The sequence below is a fragment of the Euprymna scolopes genome, chromosome 41, assembly GCF_053919585.1.
Source record: "Euprymna scolopes isolate OS-2025 chromosome 41, ASM5391958v1, whole genome shotgun sequence".
In the NCBI taxonomy this organism is placed as follows: Eukaryota; Metazoa; Mollusca; class Cephalopoda; order Sepiida; family Sepiolidae; genus Euprymna; species Euprymna scolopes.
In genome coordinates, this window is record NC_136522.1 from 45,117,295 (window position 1) to 45,143,353 (window position 26,059).

At 33.0% G+C, this 26,059-nt stretch overlaps 3 protein-coding genes across 3 annotated transcripts in view; all 3 read right to left on the reverse strand.

Moving 5' to 3' along the window:
• LOC145266494 (ATP-dependent RNA helicase with zinc finger domain-like) overlaps positions 1-2,022 on the reverse strand; it is a 16,769-nt gene extending 14,747 nt beyond the window's left edge. Inside the window, exon 1 of the mRNA XM_080122221.1 lies at positions 1,902-2,022. The gene's annotated coding sequence lies outside the window, so the exon portion shown is untranslated. The remainder of the gene's footprint in view (positions 1-1,901) is intronic.
• Positions 1-17,840, reverse strand: part of LOC145266668 (uncharacterized) — an 18,257-nt gene extending 417 nt beyond the window's left edge. The window contains exons 1-8 of the mRNA XM_080122594.1: positions 17,522-17,840; positions 12,465-12,571; positions 11,450-11,480; positions 9,818-9,898; positions 7,381-7,476; positions 6,693-6,752; positions 4,990-5,406; positions 2,216-3,242 (exon numbers count right to left, since the gene is read on the reverse strand). Of these exons, the coding sequence (XP_079978720.1) occupies positions 2,216-3,242; positions 4,990-5,406; positions 6,693-6,752; positions 7,381-7,476; positions 9,818-9,898; positions 11,450-11,480; positions 12,465-12,536 (1,784 nt within the window). The 5' untranslated portion in view covers positions 12,537-12,571; positions 17,522-17,840. The remainder of the gene's footprint in view (positions 1-2,215; positions 3,243-4,989; positions 5,407-6,692; positions 6,753-7,380; positions 7,477-9,817; positions 9,899-11,449; positions 11,481-12,464; positions 12,572-17,521) is intronic.
• A 1,291-nt stretch (positions 17,841-19,131) lies between these two features.
• Positions 19,132-24,702, reverse strand: LOC145266669 (uncharacterized). The gene is made up of 3 exons (XM_080122595.1): positions 23,254-24,702; positions 20,892-23,136; positions 19,132-19,853 (listed from the first exon to the last, which is right to left on the reverse strand). Exons 1-3 carry the CDS (start codon positions 24,700-24,702, stop codon positions 19,132-19,134), a joined length of 4,416 nt encoding a protein of 1,471 aa, XP_079978721.1.
• Between the last annotated feature and the right edge of the window lie 1,357 nt (positions 24,703-26,059).

Here is a 26,059-nt window from a genome sequence, read left to right on the forward strand (position 1 = left end):
AATTAGTTAACTTGTGATTCGCATATCCAAAAGAAGTCTAAAGTCCATAGTGCAAAGTTGAATTAATTGTAAATAGTCATTTTGACTTTAATGTTTGTGCAAGAAATCGGCTCAACTTTTATCTATTCATTTAGTGTCCTATAACAATTTATTCATTTAGTGTCCTACAACAAAAGGGGTGTATTTGTTTGAAGTAGCTTCGTAATATTGGTTACTGTATTCAAGTCACCTTAATGAACAAGTATTCATTGTAGGAACTGGTATATCCTTAGTGTAAGGCTTTCACGTTACCTTTCAATACTTCTACTCAGCTTAACCAGTCAGACTTATTTTTCAAAGCAGGAATTCTATATTGTTGCATCATTTAGATAGTTTTTCTTGACCAGCATTTCCTGGAGTTGACTTAATTCTGTTACATTAATACATGAGGAACAGAAAATAAAGCTAGAAATGTGAAATTCTACAAAGTATTTTGTTAAAATGACTTTCTTTTTTTAAGAAACTTAAATGCATTCTAGTTAAGATGATGTGTTAACACAATAATTGAATTGACAACACTCCCTTTCACTAACAGCAGTAACTACAGATGACTACTGAAGCAGAGACAGTTTGCGGTTTACAAATTTTAATCTTTAGCCCTGGGTTCGACTTTTAATAAAGAAACAATCTTATCAAGGCTACCACTGACATCAACACCTGTGTACAGTACACATACATGAAGTCTTTTCTCTTCAAACAGGACTTCCTAACCATTTTTGTCTTCGTCCATAATCATGGAATTATTTTTTTATCAACAGTTTTTTCTCATTTCTCTTTTTCATAAATTTTAACAAAGATAATAAAGTTGCTTTAAATGTTGGAATGAGACCATCTTTCAATTCTATAGATATGCGAGATTTTTGAAGCAATTTTTTGCTGCATGCTCTGTTGCATTTCTGGATGTTGCTTGACCATGCATTTGATCAAACACCTTGCACAAAGATTGCAGTTTTTGTTTAGAATATTATTGATATTAAAAAGATAAGAAAAATCTATATGTATGTACCTGTGATAAAATGAAAATATATTCCAAAATACAAATCAATCAGGTAGTTTTATTTTTATAAAGAAAAACCTCTCTAGGTAATTAATGTAAATTCGTAAGCATTACAACATAAATTAGTATGAATTATTGTTGAGTTATCTCCTTTTGTTTCTTGACATTTTTTCAAAGTGGCAAGCAAGAAAGTCACGTCTCAAATACTCATAAAATTTGATTTTCTTATTTAAAAATAAATATACTTGATCAATTTATGTGATTTTTGGAATATGTTTTCGTTCAGTCAGGAGGAGTATGTACATCACAGACTTTTTTTGTTTTAAATATAGAAGGAATTTTGGACAAGAAGCAAAATCTCTGTAAAACTGGTGTTCACCCGGATTAATTATATTAATACAACATATTTGTAGACTTCCTCAGATTTTTAGTGTAAGTTTTTTTTTTGTTGAACAAATATAATTCGTCCTTCTAATCAAAAAGTGCTATATGTATGGGATAAGAGACAAAAACTAAAGCGTTCCTTTAGTTTACAAATTCTTAGCCCTCACCTAAAAATTGAACAAGCTGTACTGTGTAAAAGTCACGCATTTATAATGTGGACATTTTAATTACATGGTCTGATAGTAGAATTGGGCACAAAAAAGACAAAAAGCAAAGGCTCCTTTTTAGTTTGCCAGTACAAAATATTTAGCCCTCACCTAAAAATTGAACAGACAATATGATTCATGGGATTCGTATAATATTAGAATTTAACATTTTTCATTTTTATTACAAATTTTTTTTTGCAATACAATCATTCAATTATCAGCCTTGGGTCACATTTGCACTGACAAACTAAAATTGCCTCAAAACAAATACTTACTCTTATTAATGAGCATCCATTTCCACACATCGTACTCCTCTTGAGAATGTGCAGAAATACAATTGTTTTCAGATTTGCATTCGTGATCAATTTGAAATTTTTGGGGGTTCATAGATGGTAAACTACGAACCCGTTTTAACCCTGGGATCGTTATATATATCTTGGAGTAACTCTTCCTCCAGTAATTGCATTCTTTGTCCGGTATGTTTGGATACTTTACGAAACATCTTTCGCATAATGGCAAAAGTTCATACGGACATCTCCCTTTTTTCCCCACAAAGCAACGTGAGTAAAATTTCATTTCCTCAACGAACTTTTCTTCTGTGATGTTTGCCACAGTCAACAGAATCCACACTTCTCTTTCGACAGTGCTGTGTGCCAGAGAACACGTTCGCTTACAATTTTTATCGAAGCATTTTCTATAAAGACACAGCCTATGGACTTTATTAATTATTGTTTTCTCTGCAGCATAAAAAAGAGTCTTGTGGGAACTCCAGCAGTGGGCCTCTAAACCTTCACAGACGCCTCCACTTTTATCTTGGTGTACGATCAGCCGTGAAGATTCAAAGCAAGCACCACAGATGAATGAAAAGGATGTCCCATATTTTGCGGTGAAATTAAGTAAACGATGTTTCTCACTAAACTCAGAATAAAAAAATTTTGTTAAATCAAATTTTTCTTCCTTGTCAGCATTCCATAAAAGAAGCTCAATGGTATTGTGAGCAAACGAACAATGTTTCTGGCCAGATGTGCACAGGCTGCGCTTTTCTGTTAGAGATCTACAGAGAGTGTAGTACCTATTAAAAGTAGCTAACTTTTTTCGTTCTCTGACTTCCAACCAATGAGAAGTCCCCTTTTCGGCAAAAGCTAAAATGTTTTTTAAGCAGTTTTCATGGGGTGAGGTTGTCATGAAAGTGTGAGGAAAACATTCGGCACAAAACATCCGAAAATCATGGGTCTTCTGAAGTGGGTTTTCATTTGTTATCGGCCAATATTCAACAGAGACGGGTTTTAGGGATAGATCCAATGATGCACATTCTTGTAAAGTAGCAGAATTACTGTTGCAGAGTTCAAGTTTGGAGGATTCACTTTTCATGGCTTCCATAACCAAGTCGGGAAGGGGTGGTAAACCATCCAACTTAGTTATAGCTGCAGAGTCAAGAGATGCTTGCACGATAGGTTTGCGTCCAATTACATCAATTGCTCTATCGGTCAGATGGGTGCTGGTCGAAGCTGAGTTTTCAACACATCTGTCTGGAAGACATTTCAAAGTGGTTGAATTTGTCAGACCAGGAATGTATGTTGTTTTCGACTTCACCTCCAGTAACTCCTGACTTGTCACTGAAATTAAAACCAAGAAAAAATAAATTAGATATTTTCATTTATATTATTTGTATTCAAGCAACAGTTTTCATCTTAAATGTTATTCTTGTTTTAGACAATGTAACCCGACTTAAGGTATGTCTTGTCAAACTCTGGAATCGTTTATTCAACTTGTAAATCTGTATGCAATTTTGAAGGCCACTTTTTAGTTAATCCACAGGGGTAACTTATTCTCATTCCATCAGCCATGACCAAGTAGAAATCTTAATTTGTAATTGTATTCTTAGTATCACGTGCATTGAGAATCGAACCTTCCACCTCTAGATAACTTGGAACTGGTTATGACTGAACACATTAGCAGACATTTCTACCATGAATTTTAGGGGTCTTAAACATTATGTTTATTAGATGTGTAGTTTACTAATTAATGGATATACATAAATACACACACACATCTAGGACAGTAAGAGAAGTAACTCCTGCATATAAGACATGTACCTCTCTAAGTCAGCTGAGGATAATCTATCATTAAAAAACCATAAAAGAAAAACATTTAAAGTCCAACAAAATATCCTACATTTCAGGTGAGACTTTCATAGTTTATATTGAACCATAGTAATGGAAAAAAAAGCAAAGTATTATAAATACACGTCCGATTCTAAATGACAAAATTCCCTCTTTTCGCTATTTTCTTAATCGTTGTCTCAACTCGGCAAGCAAGTTTCCGGATGATAGTCTTCAGGAATTTTTTTTGGGGGGGGGGGGGGGGGGGGTTCATTGTTTTAGTGTGCAATTTTGGTAGAAGTAAAAATATTGTGTAATTGAATGTTATGTATATTTGTTGCTTTTATTAATTTGTTCTTATTTTTTTTAAATTGTGTCAAAATGAAGTTTATTTATATATAATGATGTTATTAAACCTGATGGTTGGAAGTTAGATTGGCTGAAATATTGCAAGAACAACATCTGAGATGAAAGCACTAGCCCAAACAAAAAATTGCAAAACTTGTATTTGTTATACCATCTATGGTTATACCGATTGCTATTTTATTTAGTGATTTATTTTGGGATCCATGAATTGGATTTTTATGCCTACTTGGGAAATTTATGTTAAGATTTCCAGGATATAAGGAGAAAAAAAAAAATACACCCTTTTAATATCTAATAAGAAAATAGTTCTTATTCGATTTATGGAGGAAAAGACATAAAATATAAATTATAGATGTGAATTACTCAACATGTTGTTTTTGAGGTTCAGAGTTAAAATTTTTTAAATTGACATTTTTAACAAAGATACTTTTTCTTTAATGACTGTGCATATGGGAAGTTTATGGTAAAGAAACATTATGTACCAATATGGTCTGGGTTTATGATTGTTGACAGTCAATTAAGCTATTTTGACAAATACAGTATAAATCTTTGGTTATAACTTTATTACATTTCAAAAATTACAAAAATGATCCATTATGGTAGATGTATTTTAAAGGAAACATTAGCCACAATTGTGAAATGCATTAACAATGGCAGACCATTAAGTAAATTGAAGTCGAGAGTTATCTCTCTTGTTTGTCATACTGAATTAGCTGCACAACACTTTCACATTAAAACATGATAAAATTCGATAATTCAATAAATTCTAGTTTTACTTTTAATTAGTTTTTGGCTTTTAGACAGACATTCGTCCTTTATATAATAGATTTATGCCACGTTTTAAAACAATTAGAATTCATGGACCCTATGGAAGTAGAAAAGCACATTTACTTACCAACATTATTTTTCCGCAGTACTTTTATGAACGTATCCAATTTGAATTTTTTTTGGAGTTCGTATGTCCATAGCCGATGTTCTCCTTCCCCGTGAGCAAAAGTACATGGTTTTTGTTTACAGGGGACACAGCGTTTAAAGTCTGGGCACATTTCATAGATGCTGCAAAATAGTGGGCGATTGCGAACCGATAACCAGCTGTTTTTAGATTTCTTTTTAATCGCAAGCTTATCCCGTGCACAGGTTGGGCACGTCTTTTTGAGACAGAAAGCATTGACACCTTCTTTCTCTTTAACGAGGCACCGAGTGCATACGAGATGGAAATCATAATCCGCATCGAGTGGAAAACTTATGCAGCTCAACTCTTTCGCAAGTTTGAGGTCGTTGGAGTTAATCTTTGCTTGAGATTTATTTTTAACTGTGAAAAATAAAAACAAATTTTTAAAACATGAAGTGGGATGCAAGTAACATATGATAAAAACAAAATCGAGATTATTTTCCAACCTGGGGAGAGGGGGGGTATTCTTATCTGTGAAGGGAGAGTGTCTCTCTTAAGGGGAGACAGTACAAAAAGAAAAAAATTCGATATGGCGCTTCTGATATGTAACGTTACATTTAAAATTTGAACATTTTGGATTAATCAAATTAATGTCATTTTGGCTGTTATTCTCACAATGTTTTGGCCAATGTAACTTTCAACCTTCTTCATCTTGTCGAACTCTGAAGGTTGGGAGTTACCATCCAATGTGAACATACCATTCAAGATGAGAACAGTAATCTGAATATTCATTATTAATTCAGATCTCAAAAATTCTGAAACAATTTTAAATCTGTATAATTAGTCATGTATTATTTTTAATAAGTCAAATTTAAAAGATGTCAAGTAAACATGTGAAATCATTCTATGAGGAAGCAAAACTCTTGAGAGACAAAAGAGTAAAAAGGGAAAATAAGAGGAAAAATAAAATTGGATCCTCTTCCCTATTAGATATCTTGAACAGTAAGTAGTGATTAAGTTAGCTAGTATGAATTTTGATGAGGGTCACATGAGTACATGTCAGGATAACTCAGATCTGTAAAACAAAACCTTTATAAAAAGGCATTCGATTTGTTCTTGATCGCTCATGGATACAAACGTGTGCAATTGCTCATTGATGAAAACACTGTATGTTATGAAGAGGGAGGGCAGCACAAAGAACCTGGATCATGTGCTAGTGATAAATAGTAAAAACACATTTAAAATAATTTGAAAATTAATCTCAGTAAACAAGTCAAAAGACAAAGACACTGAGTGTTTATGAGAAGGGAAAGAGACAGGAAGTCATTCTTTGATGAAATTAGTCCTTTACTCCCTTTATAAATCATTTGAAGACAAAATTTAGTTTTTCAATTTTCGCCGAGAACCGTCACAAAAGAGAAAAGGTGAGCCAAAACAACACAAAGGATGAGAGAAGAAATAGCAAGACAAAGAAAAAAAAAGAAATTACAGACAAATAAGGAAAGTCATTTTGGCAGAAATCAGTCTTTCATAATTGATCTCAACCAAAAAGTAACAGATGAACCTGGAGTTAAACCTCACTTATTAAGCACATCTAAACATACATCTACACTGAACTTGAAAAGCATATCATTACCAAGTTTTATACGCCAGATTTTTGGAGAGATTTACACTTGATTCTTTAAATGTCATCTATGACAACATACCTGCAGATTTCTTGTTTGGTTTCTTTTTCTGTTTGGAAGCATTTGAATCTCTGGCAATTTCTGGAAAGAATTATAAAATTCATTGGAAAGATTTTCAAAAAATAAAGCAACATAGCTTTTAAAATAAAAATGAAATACTCTCTCCCTAATTGGGAACAGAACTTCCACTCATGAGGGTTGTTGTTGTTCCATGTGTCAATGCACATGCAGGTTAGTAACTTTTCTAACAGAACGGGGTTAGTTTATCTAATGCACCCCCTGCTAGGAATACCACTGGAGCTCAGGCATTTTTTGTTTTAGGCATTAATTTCAGTATGCTGGCTTTTCACGCCCACATCTGACATTGTGTTTAATGTGACAAGGAGGTAAATCAAATACTAGATGTAAACATGAGCCATCGTGTCACAACTATTCTTTGATTTCTTTATAACATTAAAAAACTATCACATTTTTTTAAAGAGATCGTTTTCGCCATATTGTTTGAATAAAATTATATATAATTTAAACAAAAAAAAAATGCTTTCCTTTTCTCCTTTACCATTTTCCCCAATATAAAGAAATATATTTAGTTTCTTTCCTCCACACCCTAAAAAAACAAAATTACATTATTTTTGGAATTTGTCATAATTTAAATCTTATTTTTTTCATAAAAGTAAAGAATTTAAAAATGGTGGAATTGTAAACATACCTGAGGATTTGATTTCAATTAGTTTTTCCACTGTCTTGTTTGGCACTGTTGAGATCTCATCAGAATCACTCAAGTCCGATGAATCCGTGTCGGTTTCTAACAAATAAAATATAAAAACCTCAATTATGCTAACCCAGTCACATATTATTCTTCAGATTTCATGCGTAATATTAAACAAGTTTTAACTTGAAATGTTTCTTGCAACATGTAATAATCTTAAAAAAATTTTTCATTATACATAATTTTTCTCAAGATTGTCTTGGAGTCTTGTGAGATGACAGACGCTTCTTTACTTAGTTTGAAGATTCAATGTTATGTTTTACAGGTGAAAAATCGAAAATTAAAAATATAACCAATAACTTTCATCAATCCAAAAATCTGTTTGGTGTTTTTTAAGGTTTGCATTTATTGCTAAGCCAAAGGCTAGAAATTATTTGTCATTAGGAGTTTCAAATCCATGTTTGTTGAGAGACTTGTGTAATAATATGCAGTTTGGTGGATTAATACGATTAGATATGCAACAACACTGGCATTAATTAACAATCTCCTAAAAGAATTTCCCTGAGCCATCAAATAAAAATATTCAACATTGGATGTGTAATATTTTTAAAAATTGTGTTACATTTCTATTTAATGCACAATTTTTTATTTTTTTTTTTTTATTTAAAAGAAATTGACCCCTCCCCCAAAAAATCCAACCAATGGATAAGTTTTCTGGTTGCTTCTATAACGAAAAAATATTGAATTTCAAGTAAAACAAATGGTACTTACATAATTGTCATGTCACAACTAGCAACATATGCAAAAATTATCGTAAACAATAAGGTAGAAAAATTAATGAAAACTGCTTTTGATAATGGTTAGATGAGGAATAAAATTTATCTGACATTTTGAATTACGTTCATCACATGACATAAACAGAACTCCCCTGTCAACTGATCTTTTTTTAGTAAGCATAATACGATGATTTCAAATGTTTTTTTTTCATTAATAATTATTTTCTCCCATATCGTTTTTCATATTTTTTGGATGTTACCATTTGAGACCTGGTGATATTTTTTAACATTATTATAATATAAAAGCACCGTTATCTGATAAACACTGTTAGTCAATTTCTGATTTTAAAAACAGGAAGTTGTCATCAAGTAAACAGTTTCTGCTTTGGCTAAAACTTTGTTTCTTGTAAAAGTAATAAATTTAAAACCAACATGACGGAATTGTAAACATACCTGAGAATTTAGATTTCTTCTGCTTGGTGACAACATTCTTGTTTGACACTGCGTCGATCTCACTGGAATCACTCGAGTCTGATGAATCCGTAACACTTTCTAAAGAAATAAATTTGAAAACATTAAATGGCTTACTTGTTATTTGGTTACTTGTGATTGGAGGTGGCCTTATTGACTTTTCGTTTGCATATGTGTCAATTATTGATTCTTTCAGAAAGTTTTTGTTTTATGCCTGCTATCAGAAGGGAGTGATTTTTATGTGTGTCAATATTTAAGAGGACCCCCCCCCCCCCCACTGTCCTCAAATTATTTTATTTGTTAATAAATAATAAAGCTCTGGAGAATGTTACTTACACTACTTACATGTAATCGCCCTCCAAAGAAATAGAATCTGGGTTTATTTGGGAAATAAAGTACAATTATTATGTAAGTAAAAAGAAATATATATATATATATATATATATATATATATATATATATATATATATACTGTACTTTATTTAAGACTTTAGAATGTTCATGGTTTTGTTTTTTGTTTTTCTTTGTGTTGTGAAAGCAATTATGTTTTGAAATAAATATTTTTATAAACATATTTTAATGTAAATCATTTTTATAAAAAGCTAAAAACTTTACAAACCGATTTTTCCATTTTATAATGTATTATTACTTCATAATACTATAATTATTTCATAATGTTTTATTATTTCATGTTTTATTTCATAATACTATAACCAATAAATTCAGCAGAAATACTATTTTTGAGCTACTGCCTATTTTTAAAAAATCTCATCTCTCACCTAAACTTCAAGTTTATCAATTATTTTTATTTATTTTGCCCCCACCTTTAAAAGTTGAAATTTATTTTAAAAAATAAAATCAATTTTGCTTTCTAGCCCACCCAAAATAATAAAAAAACATGTTTTATAAAAATATTTTTTCTTTTTCAAAAAGATTATATTTTTCACTAAATGAAAAAATTATTTTCAAAAATTGTTGTTTAGCTTAAAGACTAGAAATAAAATATTGTTTTCTTCCCTCCTCAAAGATAAAAATATTTATTTTTCTTTTTAAATAAATTAAATTTTTGCCTTTTTTTTTTTTAATTACATTGTTTGAATTGGTCATAATTGAAAAGATCACCAATCTACACAAGACCTTGTTTTGTTTAAAAGAAAGGAATTTAAAAATTATGTAATTGTAAAACGTACCTGAGGATTTGGATTTCTTTAGTTTTTTCTCTGCCTTGTTAGGCAGTGCCACGGTTTTGCTGGAATCAGGGTCCGATGAATCTAAGTTTTTAAGAAATGAAAAGCAAAAAATTAATCAATTGCAAGCATTTGAAATTAAAGAAAAGTTGTCTGCTTTGAATATTTAAATAAAAACTGGTGTCTGAATATTTGCTAACTTTGCAATCAGTTTTTCTTACACTTCAAATAAAATTAATGTTAAAGTGTAGTACCTGTTTTGATACTATACTTTATCTTTAGTCCTGTCAATGATTAAGAAATCATTCTAGACTGTGGCAATTTTTATTTTTGTCCCAATCTGGAGTGCCTCTTTAATGACATCTAATTTACATATGTGTTTGTGGTGCATAATGTTTATACGTCACTCTTTCTCTAAATGCTCATTGAGTCATGCGAAAATGGTTGAACAAGCGTAAAATGCAAAGTAACTGGTGAGAGAGAAATACATAGACCACTAACAAAGGGAGATGGATATTTTCATTTAATTATAAATTATGGCTAATGAGACCAATTAAAATCGATTTTTAAAAAATATAACTCAATCTCAGAACTAAATATTTTCGCATGCAGTTTGTGTTAAAGTATATAGAAAAAGACTAATGGAAACAAATGCTGATGAATTTCACATTTAGTGTAATCATATGCAGTTATTTTGCAAGATTTTAAATGTTGGACTTAAGTAGCATTTAAGCTGACATATCAAACAGATATTCTGTTGAGCTAATTTTCATGTTTTATTGTTTTACCAGTTATTTACACTATAATAACACACTTCACTGCAATTTAATTAAAAATACATGCGAAAATAATATATACCCCCCCCCCGAAACAAAACTCAAGAGAAATAAGTCATTTTTAGGAAGAATATAAAATCTGTCCATTACAACTAAAATTGTATTTATTTTTTGTACAAGTTAAAGGCATCTAAATTACATTTGTGTTATGTACAAACTTTTGAAAGTTGGACCTAAGTAGCATTTAAGTTGACATATCAAACTGATTCTGTCCAACTAATTTTCATATTTTCTCATTGTACCATGTTATTGGCTACAATTTAAAAATTTTTTTTTTTTTTTTTAAATTAAAATAAAAATAATTATACCACCTCTAAAACAAACAAAAAACTTGTCAATTAAAATTCTATTTCTTGTATAAGTTTAAAAGTACAAACAAAATTTAAAAACTAAGATGATTTCACTATATCCCGGGCAACATCGGGTAGGTACAATTGGTTTATTATAAAAAGATCAAAGATTGAGAGAGTGGGAGGAGAACTAAAATAAATTCAAAGAAAGTAAGAAAGAGTCAAAAAAAAAAAAAAAATCAGAGAGAGACAGACAAATATATGATTGCACTTTCACTATTTCATAAGATAGCAGAAAGATTTTAAATTAACAATAAACTTTAATTTTTACAGACAATACAAAAAATTAAATTATAAATATTCCCGGGCAACACTAATAGGTAATAAAAAACATGAAAAATATGTAAATAACTTGGAATATGGAATTGGCTATGTCGGGTTAAAATCCAATTGGATTCTTTTCAGTGGAATACTGGGAAAAGAATGAACATTCCAGAAAATATATTTACCGTTTGATTGCTCTGACGTTTCAGTGGAAACCTACAAAGAGTGAAAAATGTGTTGTATTTATTAATGAGTCATCACTTATCAAGGCTGGAAGCCACTCATGGATAAAAGCTAATACGATGGCCAAATGAGTTAAATCATGAACATAAGTTTGACAATAATGAATTAAAATTTGATGGCTTATGAGGACGAGTTATAGCAAGTATCTATTGACATTGGATTTGAACATGTGTTAGCAAGGAGGGAAGCAACCCTGCAGCAATGTACTCCATAGATGAAAACTCTTGGGAAGAAAATTCTGTTCATGAAAATTCAATTTGATGTTAGGCACAAGTAAAAGGGAAAATTCTTTGCAGTGGTGGATGAAAAAAAGTTTTTGCTGTTAAGATTGAAGCTCAGCCTAGAACATTTCATGAACATAAAAAGAATAGAGTAAAACTAATAACATCTCTTCTGTGAGAATGCAGTTTGTACAGGGAGTTTGGAATAAATTGGACACTTTACTGCTAGTCAGGAAATTTAAACTGTCATAAAAACATCCTTGATGCTATAGGCTAGTATCTTTCCTCCAGGAAATAAAGTGTTTATGAATACAATGTAGGCAGCGAACAAAGTATATAGTTACGAAAGCATTTGACAACCGGAAGTGAAAATGTTGCACTTGTTCTAAAGTTAACTGCTTTTTCTTAATTCCCCAAACAGAGTACAATTTCAATTTCTTAAAAGGGGCTTTATTTTTTTTCAAATAAATATTAATTATTTTTTATACCTATAGACACTAATGTGTATATATATTCCCTGAAACAGCATTTCATGGTAAACAACTGACGATCCTTGAAAACTTATGACTATTGTTTGTTCGAGAAAGCAGGTTGGTTCTGTGATTGCAGATCAAATGGCATAATGACAAATTTTCCAAATAAGAACTAAAATGAAATTTTTATTAAAAAAATTTTTCAATATAATTTTCAAGGTTAAAAAGCTTTCACAATATATATATATATATATATTACTTACCTTTTGCTGTCTTGGGAGTTCAGGTGTTTCTTCATCAGAAGAACCATATACTCGCGCTAAACCAAGCTTCATAATAGCTGATGTAATTTCTTCTTTACAAAAAGAGTCTGAAGAAAAAAAGGAAAAGATTTTTTTGCAATTTAAAAAAAAAAAAAAAAAAATTGTTTAATTTGTTTTGAAATAAAAATAAAAAAAAACATGACGCTTATGGATTTTCTAGAGGGAGATAATTAGACTAAACAAAAATAAGCATATTTTGCATGAGATAATTTAAGACGCTATAATGCATCGAACAATGAAACAATTTTAAGTAAAAAAGACCTAATCTCTACAAAAGACAATATTACTCCCTGAAGTTGCCAAATCAGTTTACAAAAAGGACATTTCTGGAAATCATTGTTCAGGTATAGGTGTATTCATTTTGGTTATTTAAATTCCTAATAATTAGGATCGCTAATTTATTTCAGTTTTTAGTGTTTTCTTTGTTTTTGTTTTTAATTTTTCCCTCTTTCATAAATTGCCTCAACAATTTCTGGGACTAGCTTCATGCAGCTCTTGTGGAGACAAGGCCTTATTTTTTTCCTAGAATTGTTTCCCTGTTTGAGGAATTCTTTTAATATTCTTAATTCTTTACAAAATGTTTATATTTTTACTTAATTGAAGCTAGTTATTCCCACCCCCACTCCACATTTCCATGAGTGTCATTTCTCTTTCACTAAACAGTTATAATAGAAAGTTTAAAATTCACATAAAATTTTATTAATGCACAGTTGGGGATTAATTATTACAATATTATATTTATTCTAAAAGTTTTCTCAGAAACTATCGGGCAGATCTAAAGGCACCTCCAAAGCCGTATGTAAAAGGTCAGCGTTTTACACACGGCTATTTTCTGGGTCAATTTCTATGGATGGGCATTAGAAAAAGGAGAAAAAAAAAAAAAAATCACCCTCTTTCATTTTATATTAAAAAAATTTTTTCGTCGATTTTGCATTTGCAATTTTGATTATATAAATTATAGTTTTTTTTATTATTGAAAACTTGTTATATAAAAAAAAATCTTTGTTTAAACATCATCATATCATGTAAATATTTGAATTTAATATCATTTAAAACTTTTTAAAAAAGAATTACTTTAGAATTGTGTTTTTTTTGTTATTCAAATTATATTCTAGAAAAAAAATAAAGAAAAGTGTTTATTTTTTTAACAATATTGATTTCATGACCAATTTTATTTACAATTTTAAGGTAAATGAATAAAATAACGGGATTTATATATATATATATGAAATATTTATTATTTGATCTTTTCAGCTTTAAAAAAAAATGTTGAAATTTTTATTGACCTACATTTATTTTGTTTAGTTTTCATGACATGAAATATGGGGGGGGGGTAGAAAACATAAAATAATATTTCCTCTAATATATTAGACGAAACCTACTTTTATGTAAGTTTATTTACAAATGAATAAATATCGAAAATTTCAGGAAAAATATGACTTGATTTTTGCTAGATTTTTAAAACATGGGTACGTCTACAGCTTCCAAAACGTTTTACAGTGTCAATAATGTAAACACATGTTCTCTCACATCTTCATTATTTTTGTATGCAGTAATTTTTTTTTTTTTTGAAATATTAACAGTTTATTTGAATTTTTTTTTAAATGGTAAAAAAATTAGATATTAAATTAAATTACAGTTACAGCGTGTTACATACAGGGGGTTAAAACTGTGGCATGTGTTGGAGATCTAGCTGGCATTTTGTAAGGACTTTTTTCTATGATACAATACAGCAAATTAACCCGTTTGATGCACAGTTAGGGATTAATAAAGCACACATTCTAAATCAACAGACTATAATTTTTGCATATTTTTAAAGGACAAAATAAAAATCTAGTATCACATATTGCTATATACTCAATTAAAATATATTTGGGGGCAAGTGTACATTTTTTTACGAAAGTCGACTTTTTCTGGCAGTGGAGTAGTTTTTCTTTTTTGGACAATCATAAACTAGAACCATAATTTTTTGAGAAATCATTTGTAGAGACTAATATTTTTAACCCTAACCTAACCTTTCACATGCTTAGTGTTGTCTGCCGTTTTACATATGTTTTACGGTTTTCAATTTCCAGTACTAAGCTATGGATTCTCCAATATTTGGAAGTGACTCAAGTGAAAATATGTCTTGCAAATACAAAAATGTTATCTATGCATTTTCTTAATAGCTGGTTTTATCACTTACAAATAAGTATAAAAATAAAATGTCATTACTTTAATTAAATATTGTTTTATCGGATTATAAAACTAGCATTTCTGGCAAAATAAAAAAAATATTAAATCTGCTTACAACTTTTTAAAAGTTTCCATTTTTATTTATCATAATACTTATTGTTCGATTGATTATCGCAACATCCTAAATTGAGTCTTATTTTCTTAGTCAATGCTAGTTATCTCCCTTACACTAACGACCCCCCCCCCCCCCAAAGCGCTAGTCTGGACCGTTGAGATTAAGGTTTTAATTGGACCTTTGTTGTACCTAAATGAATTTCATATCGTAGTTTCCCTTAGTTTAATATTTAATCAGATTGTCTTAAATAACAAACAAACAAAAGTGCAAAAAATAAATGTAATTAAAGGCAAGTCAAGTCACTATTACCCCTGTCTATAATATTTGTTTGAAGGCGTTTTATTTCTTTGGTTTTGTTCAAAACAAACCTAGTGTTCACGCTTAAGTTAGAAAAAAATATGTATGTCCACTCCATAACCTACACGAGGACCACTAATAATCGCTCAAATATCGAAAATTAAAAGTATTACAATAAATGTTACCAAACATGCAAAAATGTAATCTTTTGTCAGTATTTTGTTTAATTTTCGATTTTTAGCGATTAACTGTTTCTCGTACAAACCTTATGGACAACAATTTTTTTTTTTTTTTGCTCTAACTTAAGAGTGGACAATAGTTTTATTTTAAATTAAAAAAAAAATTAAATTAATAAAACCAAATAAATTTCTTTATCTGGATAAGTTTATTTTGTCTTTGGTAACATTTATTTGTTGCATTTTTCCACCTATTATTTGTTCTGTTACAGTAAAAGAAAAAAAATCCTTACATTCTAGCAGATATAGAGCATGCAGAACGGCCAAGAATTTGACCAGAACAAATATAAAATTGTGAAAAATCAACTGAAAAAAATAAAAATGTTTTTTAATTCATATCCACATCGTCAGAAATAAAATGGAAGGCAGGGTAGAGCTTTATATAAAAATGGAAATCGATTATAGGTAAAACGAAATACAAAACACAAGCACACTACTTAATTAAATGCTTCAAATAAGTCAGTTCCGTTCATACATAAAACTATTCGGCCTTCTATTTTTCTAACGACGGGACATGTCAAGATTACCACTTTCAGATATAAATTTTTCTTTTGGGGTACCTATTAAAACAGTTTGTTTAACAATTTCCAACCCAATTCTCCATAAAAATTACCATTATAAATAGCTTTCTCATATAGATTTTCAACAGAACAAAAAGGGGTGAAAATCAAAGAAATATAAACACAAATCGGTTTGTTTTACAATACTCAGTTGTATGAAAAGTGGTTAAAGAAAAAAAAAATGGCTAACATTAGGCCGCCTCGTGGAACCTCATTAATCGCCCAAAAATTGAAAAATTAATAAGAAAAAATATTTTGTTTGGTTGAACAATAAATTTTCGCTCAATTGGTAATAATTATCAACTGCATTTTTGTTTCAGTTTTTATTTATGAGCAATTGTTGAAGTTCCACATGGCGGTCACATTTCTTTTTAATTTCGTTTCAAGCAAAAAACAATAATCATGTCGAAAATAGTTACGAAAAAAAATTCATCGAGAAGAAGAACTACTCTTGGTGTTTTAGTATAAAAAAAAGTATTCGGGCGAGGGATATTTCTTGGTTAAATCACAAACAAGATTTTTTTTCCAAACACAAAAATATTTGAAACCCAAAACATTTATTGCATAAAAATGTATAAAAATATAATTGTAGAAATATTGAAAAGTTTGCGTAAGAAAATATAATTTTAATAAAACAATTTTCGGCACTTCTGCATATCACTGTCAACATGAGGCGTGAGGCGAATATGTGGATTTTAGTTTCAAGATGTCGCTTGTTAGCCAAAGAAAATTCTTTTTCTAAATTATATTTTGATAATTTTTATACAATCTTTCTGTACTAAAAAAAGATTATTATTAAACCTCTATAAATGCTTGATGATTTTTAAATTATATTTTTATACAACCTTACCGTTAAAAAAATAATTCTAAAAACAATCTATGTTTTGTGTTTTTATCACATTTATTATTTTATTTTCAGTTATGAATCACTCATTGAAAAAAATTATATTAACACATTAAAATTATATTTTGATATATTTTTTTAATACAGATATTTGTTTTTTACCACTTTTTCAGTTTGGTGTCTATAATAATTGCTCAAAAATTCTTTGAACTTTGTTTTGCGTGTGCGCACGTGCGTGTCTGCGAGAGAGAAAGAGATGCGGGGGGGGGGTAAAAAAAAATAGCGCCATTCTCATTTCTGGTTCATTTTTGAGCGATTCCCGAGAATCGTTCAAAAATGGATAAATAAAAAATACGGAAAAATAATAACAGGAAGAAGGGGGGGGGCTGAAAATCCGCACACACACAGGAGGTTATGTTAGTTATGCGATCTAACTTTTCAGAAACTGAAAGGCTCGATTTTTAGACCCATCTCCGCTATTTGAATCTATGTGTACAGTAATACAAACCCCAGACAAAGTGTTTTTTATCCAATAATTCTATAAATAAAAATTAAATCAATATTCATTAACAAAGTATTAATTCCAACAATTTCATTCAATTTATAATCTAATGAAAAAAAAGATAATTAAATTTCGTTTTCAAAAATTCATATTTAAAAAAGAATTGCAAAAAGGAAAAGAAGAGTTAAAATACCCCAAGCAATGCCGAGAAGTTAAAGGTAACAAAACAGTATAAAACAAAAAGGGGGGGTTAAAAATATATACTCACATGAGAAGAATTAGACGAAAGAATAAAAAGACGAGTCTATCTTGGTTATTTCGCGGAAGGAAGTTTTACAACGAATGTGTGAAAGCGGTCAATGTGGTTTAATTTATGGGAAAAGTGTATCTCGAGGCGTGCCCTTCTTAACGAAGACCACGCCTGCTAGAGCGTGGTGGGGGGGGTTCATTGATAAATAGAGGACCTGTCCCTTCCCTTTTTTTTTTCTTTTTTTTTAAGACCCCTTATAGCTGCTGCTGCTGCCTGTGACGCCTGCCAGCACCCTTTTTCCTGCTTGCGACGCCAACTACCCCCCCCCCCCGCCGCCACTTTCCCATTATCAATTCATTAAGAGAAATCGAAGCACAAGGGGAGGAGTAATTGAACACAATTACTCCTTCCGTCGTGCTTTGATTTCTCTTAATGAATTTTTTAAATTATAGTTCCTATTTAATTGCTTTCACAAAAGGCCAGTATTAAACACAAGGTTAGTTTTAATGTTAGGAAAAAACAAAAATAAAGAAAAATCTTGTGACGAAACAGAAATATAATATTCCAAAAATGACAATAAAAAAAATGATCGAGTAGTTTTTCGCGGCCTAAATCTACGTAAGGGAAAAATCACCGTAAACACCGTTTCACGCATAGACTCTAGAATGGCGCGCTTTTAGTATAGCGAATTCTTAATAGGATGCTATAAAAAAGGTATAATCAAGGACCTAGGTCTGAGGCTAAGAAATTTATCCTAACACATCAATGACAACTGGCTGAGAGAGAAAGAGAAAAAGAACGTCTTACCTCTTGCAACAGATGCCGTCGGTTGCGACCTCAGGTATTAGTCCTTGTGGTCCCGTAATAATTCTTTATCAATACAATAATTGATTGAGAAAGAAAAAACAAAGGAACTACCAAGACGGTGTCCCAATTGTAAATAGGAGAAGAAGAAAAAAAAAGAAAAGGAAAGAGAAGAAAAAGGAACAACTTCAGACACGGTGTGAACCGATTGTAAAGATGGGGGTAAAAATATAACACTCAAGCTAGTCAACCCATACAATTTTATAGAAGGTCTAGGGTCACATGATTTATCCATTAGTATAAAAAACAATCACAAAGGGAAAGACGCTTTCGCATCCATCTCTCAAAACCCGAGGTCATTGAAGGTAGGAAAGATTTTCTTATACACTCCCGTCTCAAGAGAAAAAAAAATAAAAATAAATGAATAAATAAATAGTAAACAGTGAAGTTGTCTGAGTACATTTTAATACAATAACTGTTAATTTTGGGTCCAAACACTCAAAATTCTAAATTTAGATTCCCGGGACATGGATCCAACTTGATAAATTGAACAAATCCAAGAAAAATAAGTTTTAAGGGGTCGAAACAAAAACCCCCCCAAAAAACTGAACCTTCAGCCAATCCCCGGTCCAAACATTCCAAACCAACATAAAGTGTATTCAGACATAGGGCAAGCTTCGTAATCGGTTTTTGTCAAAATTTGACTGCCAAGCCGGCTGAACTGCTAGTAAATAAATAAAAATAAAGGATAAAGAGAAAGGGAAGAGAAAAAAAAAAAATGGGAGAGGTAAATAAATAATTACCTATTTTCTGAGAGTGGACTGTTAGTGAATTGAATGTAGGCAATTCCAACAGTACCAATTCTCACCCTCGGGGGGAACTTGCTGAATACCTACGCAGTTGAAATGGTACCATTGATTGCATTCATCACAGCATATCATTGGACTACCATTATCCGGTAGAACACATCCTGGGCAAATACATGCATGTTCAGCATCATTTAATAAATTATCCACCATCATATCATGGGATAATGAAGGATCCTGGTTGAGGCAACTTCCACACCGCCAACTCTCCTCTTCTGGTGGAGGTCGATATAGACCAACACAGGAAAAATGGTACCAGTCATCACAGCAGTCACAACATATCATGGCACTGCCATTGTCTGGTTCACCACAATCAGGGCAAATCCAACCAAGCTCTGTGCCCTCTTCAATAGGGTCTTCAAGTACAGATGTACAGCCATTCAGATTGTCATCAGCATTCCCCATCGAGGAATCAAGTCCATCAATGGGTTCTTGAATAGACGACTCCAAGGGATAGAGGTGCTTCAGGGAATGAACTTGCAAGGAGCCATCTCCTCGTTTTATCTGAGCAGATCTCACCAATCCGTCATCTCCTGTAAATAGACGTGTGACCCTACCCAATGCCCAAAATGGTCGAGGTTTGTTAGGGAGTTTGATTGTGACTACATCTCCCACACAAACAACTGGTGAAGTCCCTCCTTGTTGTCTTTGGGCATGCTCTCTTATACTAAGCAGATAATCTTCATACCAAATTTTCTTAAATCTTTTTAATGCATCATTCCTGCAATTTAAGGACTCTAAGAGTTGTTTCCGAGAGGGAGGTTCTAGTTGATAAATACCCTCCCCATCCATTCTCAAAATCAAACGAGGGTTTACTACAGGGCGTAAAAAGTGATTTGGACTTATTATTTCCAAACTTGAGTCAGATGAACTTCTGTAAGTCAAGGGACGGTCATTTATGGCATTTTGTACATCAGAAATAATTGTCAGGAGATCGAAATAATCATGACTAGCTCGTCCAATTAATTTATACAAGCAAGACTTGATGGTTTTAATCAGTCTTTCCCATACACCTCCATACCAAGGAGAGTGTACAGGGATCTTAACATGCTTGATTTGGCATGTCCCCAATTTCTCCCTGAATTCACTGGAAGCAATCACCTCATGAATCATGTCACATCCAGCCACAAATGACTTAGCATTGTCACTATAAATATGCGAAGGAATCCCATAAATATTTGAAAATCGAATCAAGGCCATTAGGAATGAGTGAACAGACATATCCTCAATCAGTTCTAGATGAACTGACCGTACCTCCAAACAAGTAAAGACCAGGATATACATCTTCACCCTCTCCCCACCTCTCAGAACCCACAGATGACCCGTATAGTCTACTCCTGTGTGCAAAAATGGTCTTATCATATTCACCCGATGTTTAGGTAAATCAGTCATTTTGGGGTAGGTAAATGGAATAGAGTTAAATTTCTGGCACAAGGAGCATCCTGATAAAATTCTCTTTACCGCCTGCCTACCCTGGGGTATCCAGTACCCAGATAACCTGACCTTATTCAAGGTAGCAGGAACACCCAGATGCTTACACTGGTGGTGACAGTCCAATATTATGAGATTAGAAAGATGGTGATCCTTAGCAATAAGCAAGGGATTAACTATTTCGTATTCATATACAGAGACCTTCCCAATTCTTCCCTTGGATCGAATTAATCCTTCCTTATCCAAAAAAAGGTTTAGACTTCCCACTCTCGGTGGTATTGACCTACCTGAAGGATTTTGTAAGTATTCTAATTCCTCCCAGAAGGATTGTCTCTGCATTACTTTAATCAAGTGTGTCCGAGCCATCTTACCAAAGTCGGAGTCTCTTTTCCTCAACCTATTAATAAACTTGAACACACATGTGGTGACATTTAATAGTTTAGACAATGAAGAATATCTATCATATTGCACAACTGGCTCCTCCTGGCTGTGCGAAACAGCACAAACCATCGAAGATACAATCTTTTTGCTTTCTGGGCTCAAACAATTCAAAGGATTTTCAGGCCAAGAAATCGGTTGGTCTCTTAGCCAAGACGGTCCAGAAACCCAATATTCCAAATTGGCCCTCAGTTTAGAGGTAGGAATACCCCTGGTGATAAGGTCAGCGGGATTCTGTGCAGTAGGCACATATTTAAACTGAATGGCCACACCAAATTTAGACATCAATTCAGCCTCCCATTGACTAATGTCCTTCAATCTATTCATGGCAAAAACATTCTTGCTATTAGTCCGCCTTGTGACCAACCAGGATAATACTATTTGTGAATCAACTGCAAGAAATATCTTTTTGAAACTTACATTAGAATAGGCCTTCAACAAAGTCGGAAGGCACTTGATGGCCAAGAAGGCCGATAAAAGCTCCAGTGTTGGTAAACTCTTCGATTTAAGAGGCGCCACCTTTGCCTTGGAAAAAACCAGAGATGAAACCTTCCCCTGGACTGCATATGCTGCAAATCCATATGCCCTTTTGGATGCATCACAAAACAGAAATAATTCAGCTTCCCTCCCTTCATCAAGGGTTTTTCTAGGGAAGGTAACAGAACCAAGTTCTGACAATTCATGAGCGATGACTGCCCATTTGGATTGAAGTTCACTTGGCACAATTTCATCCCACTCAAAACCTAATTTCCACAACTCACTAACAAGAGTACGTGCCTGTATAGATACCGGCAAACATAATGAGAGTGGATCGAATATCCTTGATGCTTCAGACAGTATATGCCTTTTAGTTGCTGCCTCAGGGTTACAATTATAGGAAGCAATATTGATGGTATCAGCAAGAGGATCGTAACGATAACCTAATACCTTCTCCCAAGGACAGCTGTGACTCACAAGAGTACCATCTCTCCTCATTAAATCGTGTAATTCTGTATGATTAGAATTGCAAGATTGGAGTATGAATCCTCCTTCTTGCAATCTTTCTACTGCTCGTGTATACAAGCCCGTTAACTCATCCAAGGAATTGCTTGTTTTAATCAGATTATCTACATAAAAATTAGACTGTAACATCCCAGTGCAATCATCCAAAGGATAACGCCCAGCATGAAATTTTAGTATGCAATTCAAGATGAATGGGCTTGCACTAAACCCAAATAAGATTGTTGTGTAACGATAACACATTAGCTTATTATTTTTTCGCAGAAAGAAACAAAATTTATTCTTATCAGATTCACTAGATAATCGAATCATCAAGAATGCCTTCTTGATGTCTGCTAAAAATACATACCTATTTGTTCGGAAAAGCAGAGTTAAATCAAGCATGTCCCCTGTTAAGTTGATCCCAGGATAAGCAGCATCATTTAGAGAGACAGAGTTCTTAGTTTTAAAAGAACAGTTAAAAACTGGGCGAATTTTAGTTGTAGTTGTATGCTCGTCTTTGAACACAGGTCTATGTGGAACCCACACATAATGCTTGTATTCCTGAGGGGAGCATTCTAGGGGTTCAATTATCCCTTCTCTTTCTTGGTCTTCAAAAACCTTAATATACTCCTCATATAAGCCCTTCTTCTTTAAATTGAATACTACTCTGTCCAGCACCTTAAGTGCTATATGATGGTTAGATTGAACCTGAGATAACTTGTCCTTATGCCAAGGCAATTTAACCAAATAATGACCATCTTTATAAACTATGTTTTGCATGAATTCTTCCATCTTTTGACTGTCATAGTCAGAAACCGATTCTATGTCAGGCAGTCCCAAGGATTCTAGACTAAACATCCATTCCAAGCCCCGATCCACAGTGCTTCCTTCAAAAATGTCGGCAAATGGATCCACATAGGTCGGAACAGGATTCACAATACTATTAACCAAAGAATCGTTACAATAGTACTGCCTGTCAATTTCATAGCTCAAGGCTCCCGGAGTTATAGCAATCTTACTGATTTGGTTCTCATGCAAAAAATGTTTTGTATTTCCTATGGGGATAATGCCAGCGGATGTCTGCCAAGCCGCACCATTCATGCATCGTGTTATCTTCATGGGACGCATATATTGAATCAAATCAATTCCCATGAGACCCCACAATTGTACACTGCCACTCTCTATCTCTGCAGCAAAGGTATAATTCAGTTTTCTTAGGTTTTCCCAAACCAGAGGAAGGTCTGGTACTTTGTGAGACAGATTCAATTCGCAATCAATTAGAATAGGTAGTTGGGGGGCTACTCCCGGCAAGACCTCTACAACTGCAGTTAACTGCTTGAAAATGCGGCGTTTTCTCCCCACAAAGGTCACAACGTCCATGGCCACCTCCTCCCATGAGTCTGGATCGCACTTCAGGTGCTGAAGAACCCTTTCAGAGAAATATGACCTCTGACTGCCCGAGTCAATAAGGCAATTCAGAGAAACTGAGGAGGCTCCCTTTTTAATTGTGATGTTGACCATTGGCAGTAGGTTTTGAATGTCCCCAAGTTTTGTATTTATGCTAGTATTTATTTCTGTTTCCTCTAGTACAAATTGAGGACACATAGAAGCATAATGCCTCCGAGACTTACAATACCTACAAGGGAATCTAAATCCCTTGACTCCTGGACAGGCTTTCTGATCATGGCTGGCAACTGTGCAGAATTCACACAATCCAAGTTGCCTACAGCGTTGCAGGCGCTCATTGTATGAGGGATAGGTAGTACACTGAGAACTAGTGTGTCCATTTCTTGCACAAAAATTGCAATAAGGAATCTTGTCTTCCAAGTCTAGGTCTGCGTGAAAACTTTGTAATGCAGAATTTTTAGGTGGGCTTCTCGTCCAAACAGCATTTGACCTTGGCTTAAACCGTGGAATCAGTTCTGTCTTAGGAGTTGAAATAGGTTTAATCCGGAGTAATGCTTTAATAACTTCGTGACTATACTGCAGTATGCAGTTCAAGCCAGGATATGGTGTGCTAGAGCCTCTAATGAGCTCTGCCTTTATCTCATCAGGGATCTTATCAAATAGGATATGAGCCACCAGACATCCACTTCCGGAGTCCTCAACTAAAAAATCATAACCATAGTCTGAATCTAACTCACCAAGTTCATACTGAACCTGGGAAAGATATTCCTTTAGTTGTTCATAAGACTTGTCCACCTTAGGTGTAGACTGCACTATTCTTTTAAAAATTTCTTCCCTAATGGCTTCTCTGTCCCAGTATTCCTCCTTTAAAATATTTATGGCCACATCATAATTATGGTCATTTTCTGACAGGTGATGGATCAGATGAAATGGCCGACCTATCACATATGCCTTAAGGCATATGAGTTTTTCCTTCTTTGAGCTCACTCCAGATGTGCAAAACTCAAAACGGGTTAGGAAATCCCGCAGGGCAAATTTATTGGTTTTATCAACGCCAGTAAATGTTGGACATGTTATTTTAGGCTTCGCTAATTCAATGCCAGATTGAGCTGGGGAAGGCAGAGTGGGAGGAGTTGAGGTTAGTAAAGGGGAATGGATCTCTGGAACCGGTAAGGAAGCATCTAACTGCGACAATAATTTATTCACCCTGGTTTTGTAAGTGAAACTGTCTGTCAAACAGCTCCTCATCTCAATCGATGGTGTCTCCTTCATTATTTTCTTGTCAATATGCAATAACTCTTGGAGCCACTGGAGAATGTCTCGTTTATGAAGTTCTAATACATCTCTCTCAAGAGGTTCAAGTCCACTAAGATTTTCTAGTGTTAAGTCTATCATCGTACGAGTGACTCTCTGATCTTCCAATAAGGATGACCGTGATGATTGTTCAACTTGTAAGGAATTCATTTTAATATAAAAAACAGTATCTGTTGCAATGTATAGCGAATTCTTAATAGGATGCTATAAAAAAGGTATAATCAAGGACCTAGGTCTGAGGCTAAGAAATTTATCCTAACACATCAATGACAACTGGCTGAGAGAGAAAGAGAAAAAGAACGTCTTACCTCTTGCAACAGATGCCGTCGGTTGCGACCTCAGGTATTAGTCCTTGTGGTCCCGTAATAATTCTTTATCAATACAATAATTGATTGAGAAAGAAAAAACAAAGGAACTACCAAGACGGTGTCCCAATTGTAAATAGGAGAAGAAGAAAAAAAAAGAAAAGGAAAGAGAAGAAAAAGGAACAACTTCAGACACGGTGTGAACCGATTGTAAAGATGGGGGTAAAAATATAACACTCAAGCTAGTCAACCCATACAATTTTATAGAAGGTCTAGGGTCACATGATTTATCCATTAGTATAAAAAACAATCACAAAGGGAAAGACGCTTTCGCATCCATCTCTCAAAACCCGAGGTCATTGAAGGTAGGAAAGATTTTCTTATATTAGAAAACATCCTTGTGCGTGTGGGTCAACTTGAGGCATAAAAGAGATGAGGAAACGAAGAATTTCATTCAAATCATTTCTCAAATTTACTGGACATTGTTATTAGGTATTCTTCTCTACTCTTTGCATTTATTTTATTTCAGTTTTCACGTTGAAGAATTGTAAACTGCGAATGCGGTGCGCCGGTGCGACCACGTGGAAAATAAAAATTATATTTTCTTCATCCGTTGTCCTCTAGTCCTCATTTTGGCCCCTGTGCTACCGTTACAGTGAAAACTCTTTTTGCAACAAGGTAAAATATTTGCGATTTTTTTTTTTTAAGTAACAAAAAAAAACAAAAAAAAAACGATACCACCTTGTTATATTTGCGAACGGCAGCCCTACGAAGTGCAAGGGCCAACTTTCAGTCAAATTGCTACGGCCTAAATTTTTTTTTTTTTTTTTTAAGAAAAAAAATATTTCTTCTTACGAACTCTTGTTTTAATATATATAACGAACTGTTTCAAAAACTTGCGTGCGAAAATATCCTCGCTAAAATAACAAATGTGAGTTTATTTCGGGAACATATTTTCTACAAATTTTATGAACATTATTTACGTTGTCGTGCGTGCACGTTATCCAAGC

Excerpts from the sequence above, each read along its gene's own strand:
- LOC145266669 (XM_080122595.1), bottom strand. The coding sequence starts at position 24,702 with ATGAAGGAGACACCATCGATTGAGATGAGGAGCTGTTTGACAGACAGT. Across the intron at positions 23,137-23,253 it reads AAGTACCAGACCTTCCTCTG|ATAACACGATGCATGAATGG; the intron begins GTTTGGGAAAAC and ends CGTCCCATGAAG. Across the intron at positions 19,854-20,891 it reads ATACTTACAAAATCCTTCAG|ATTATCTGCTTAGTATAAGA; the intron begins GTAGGTCAATAC and ends TTTGGTATGAAG.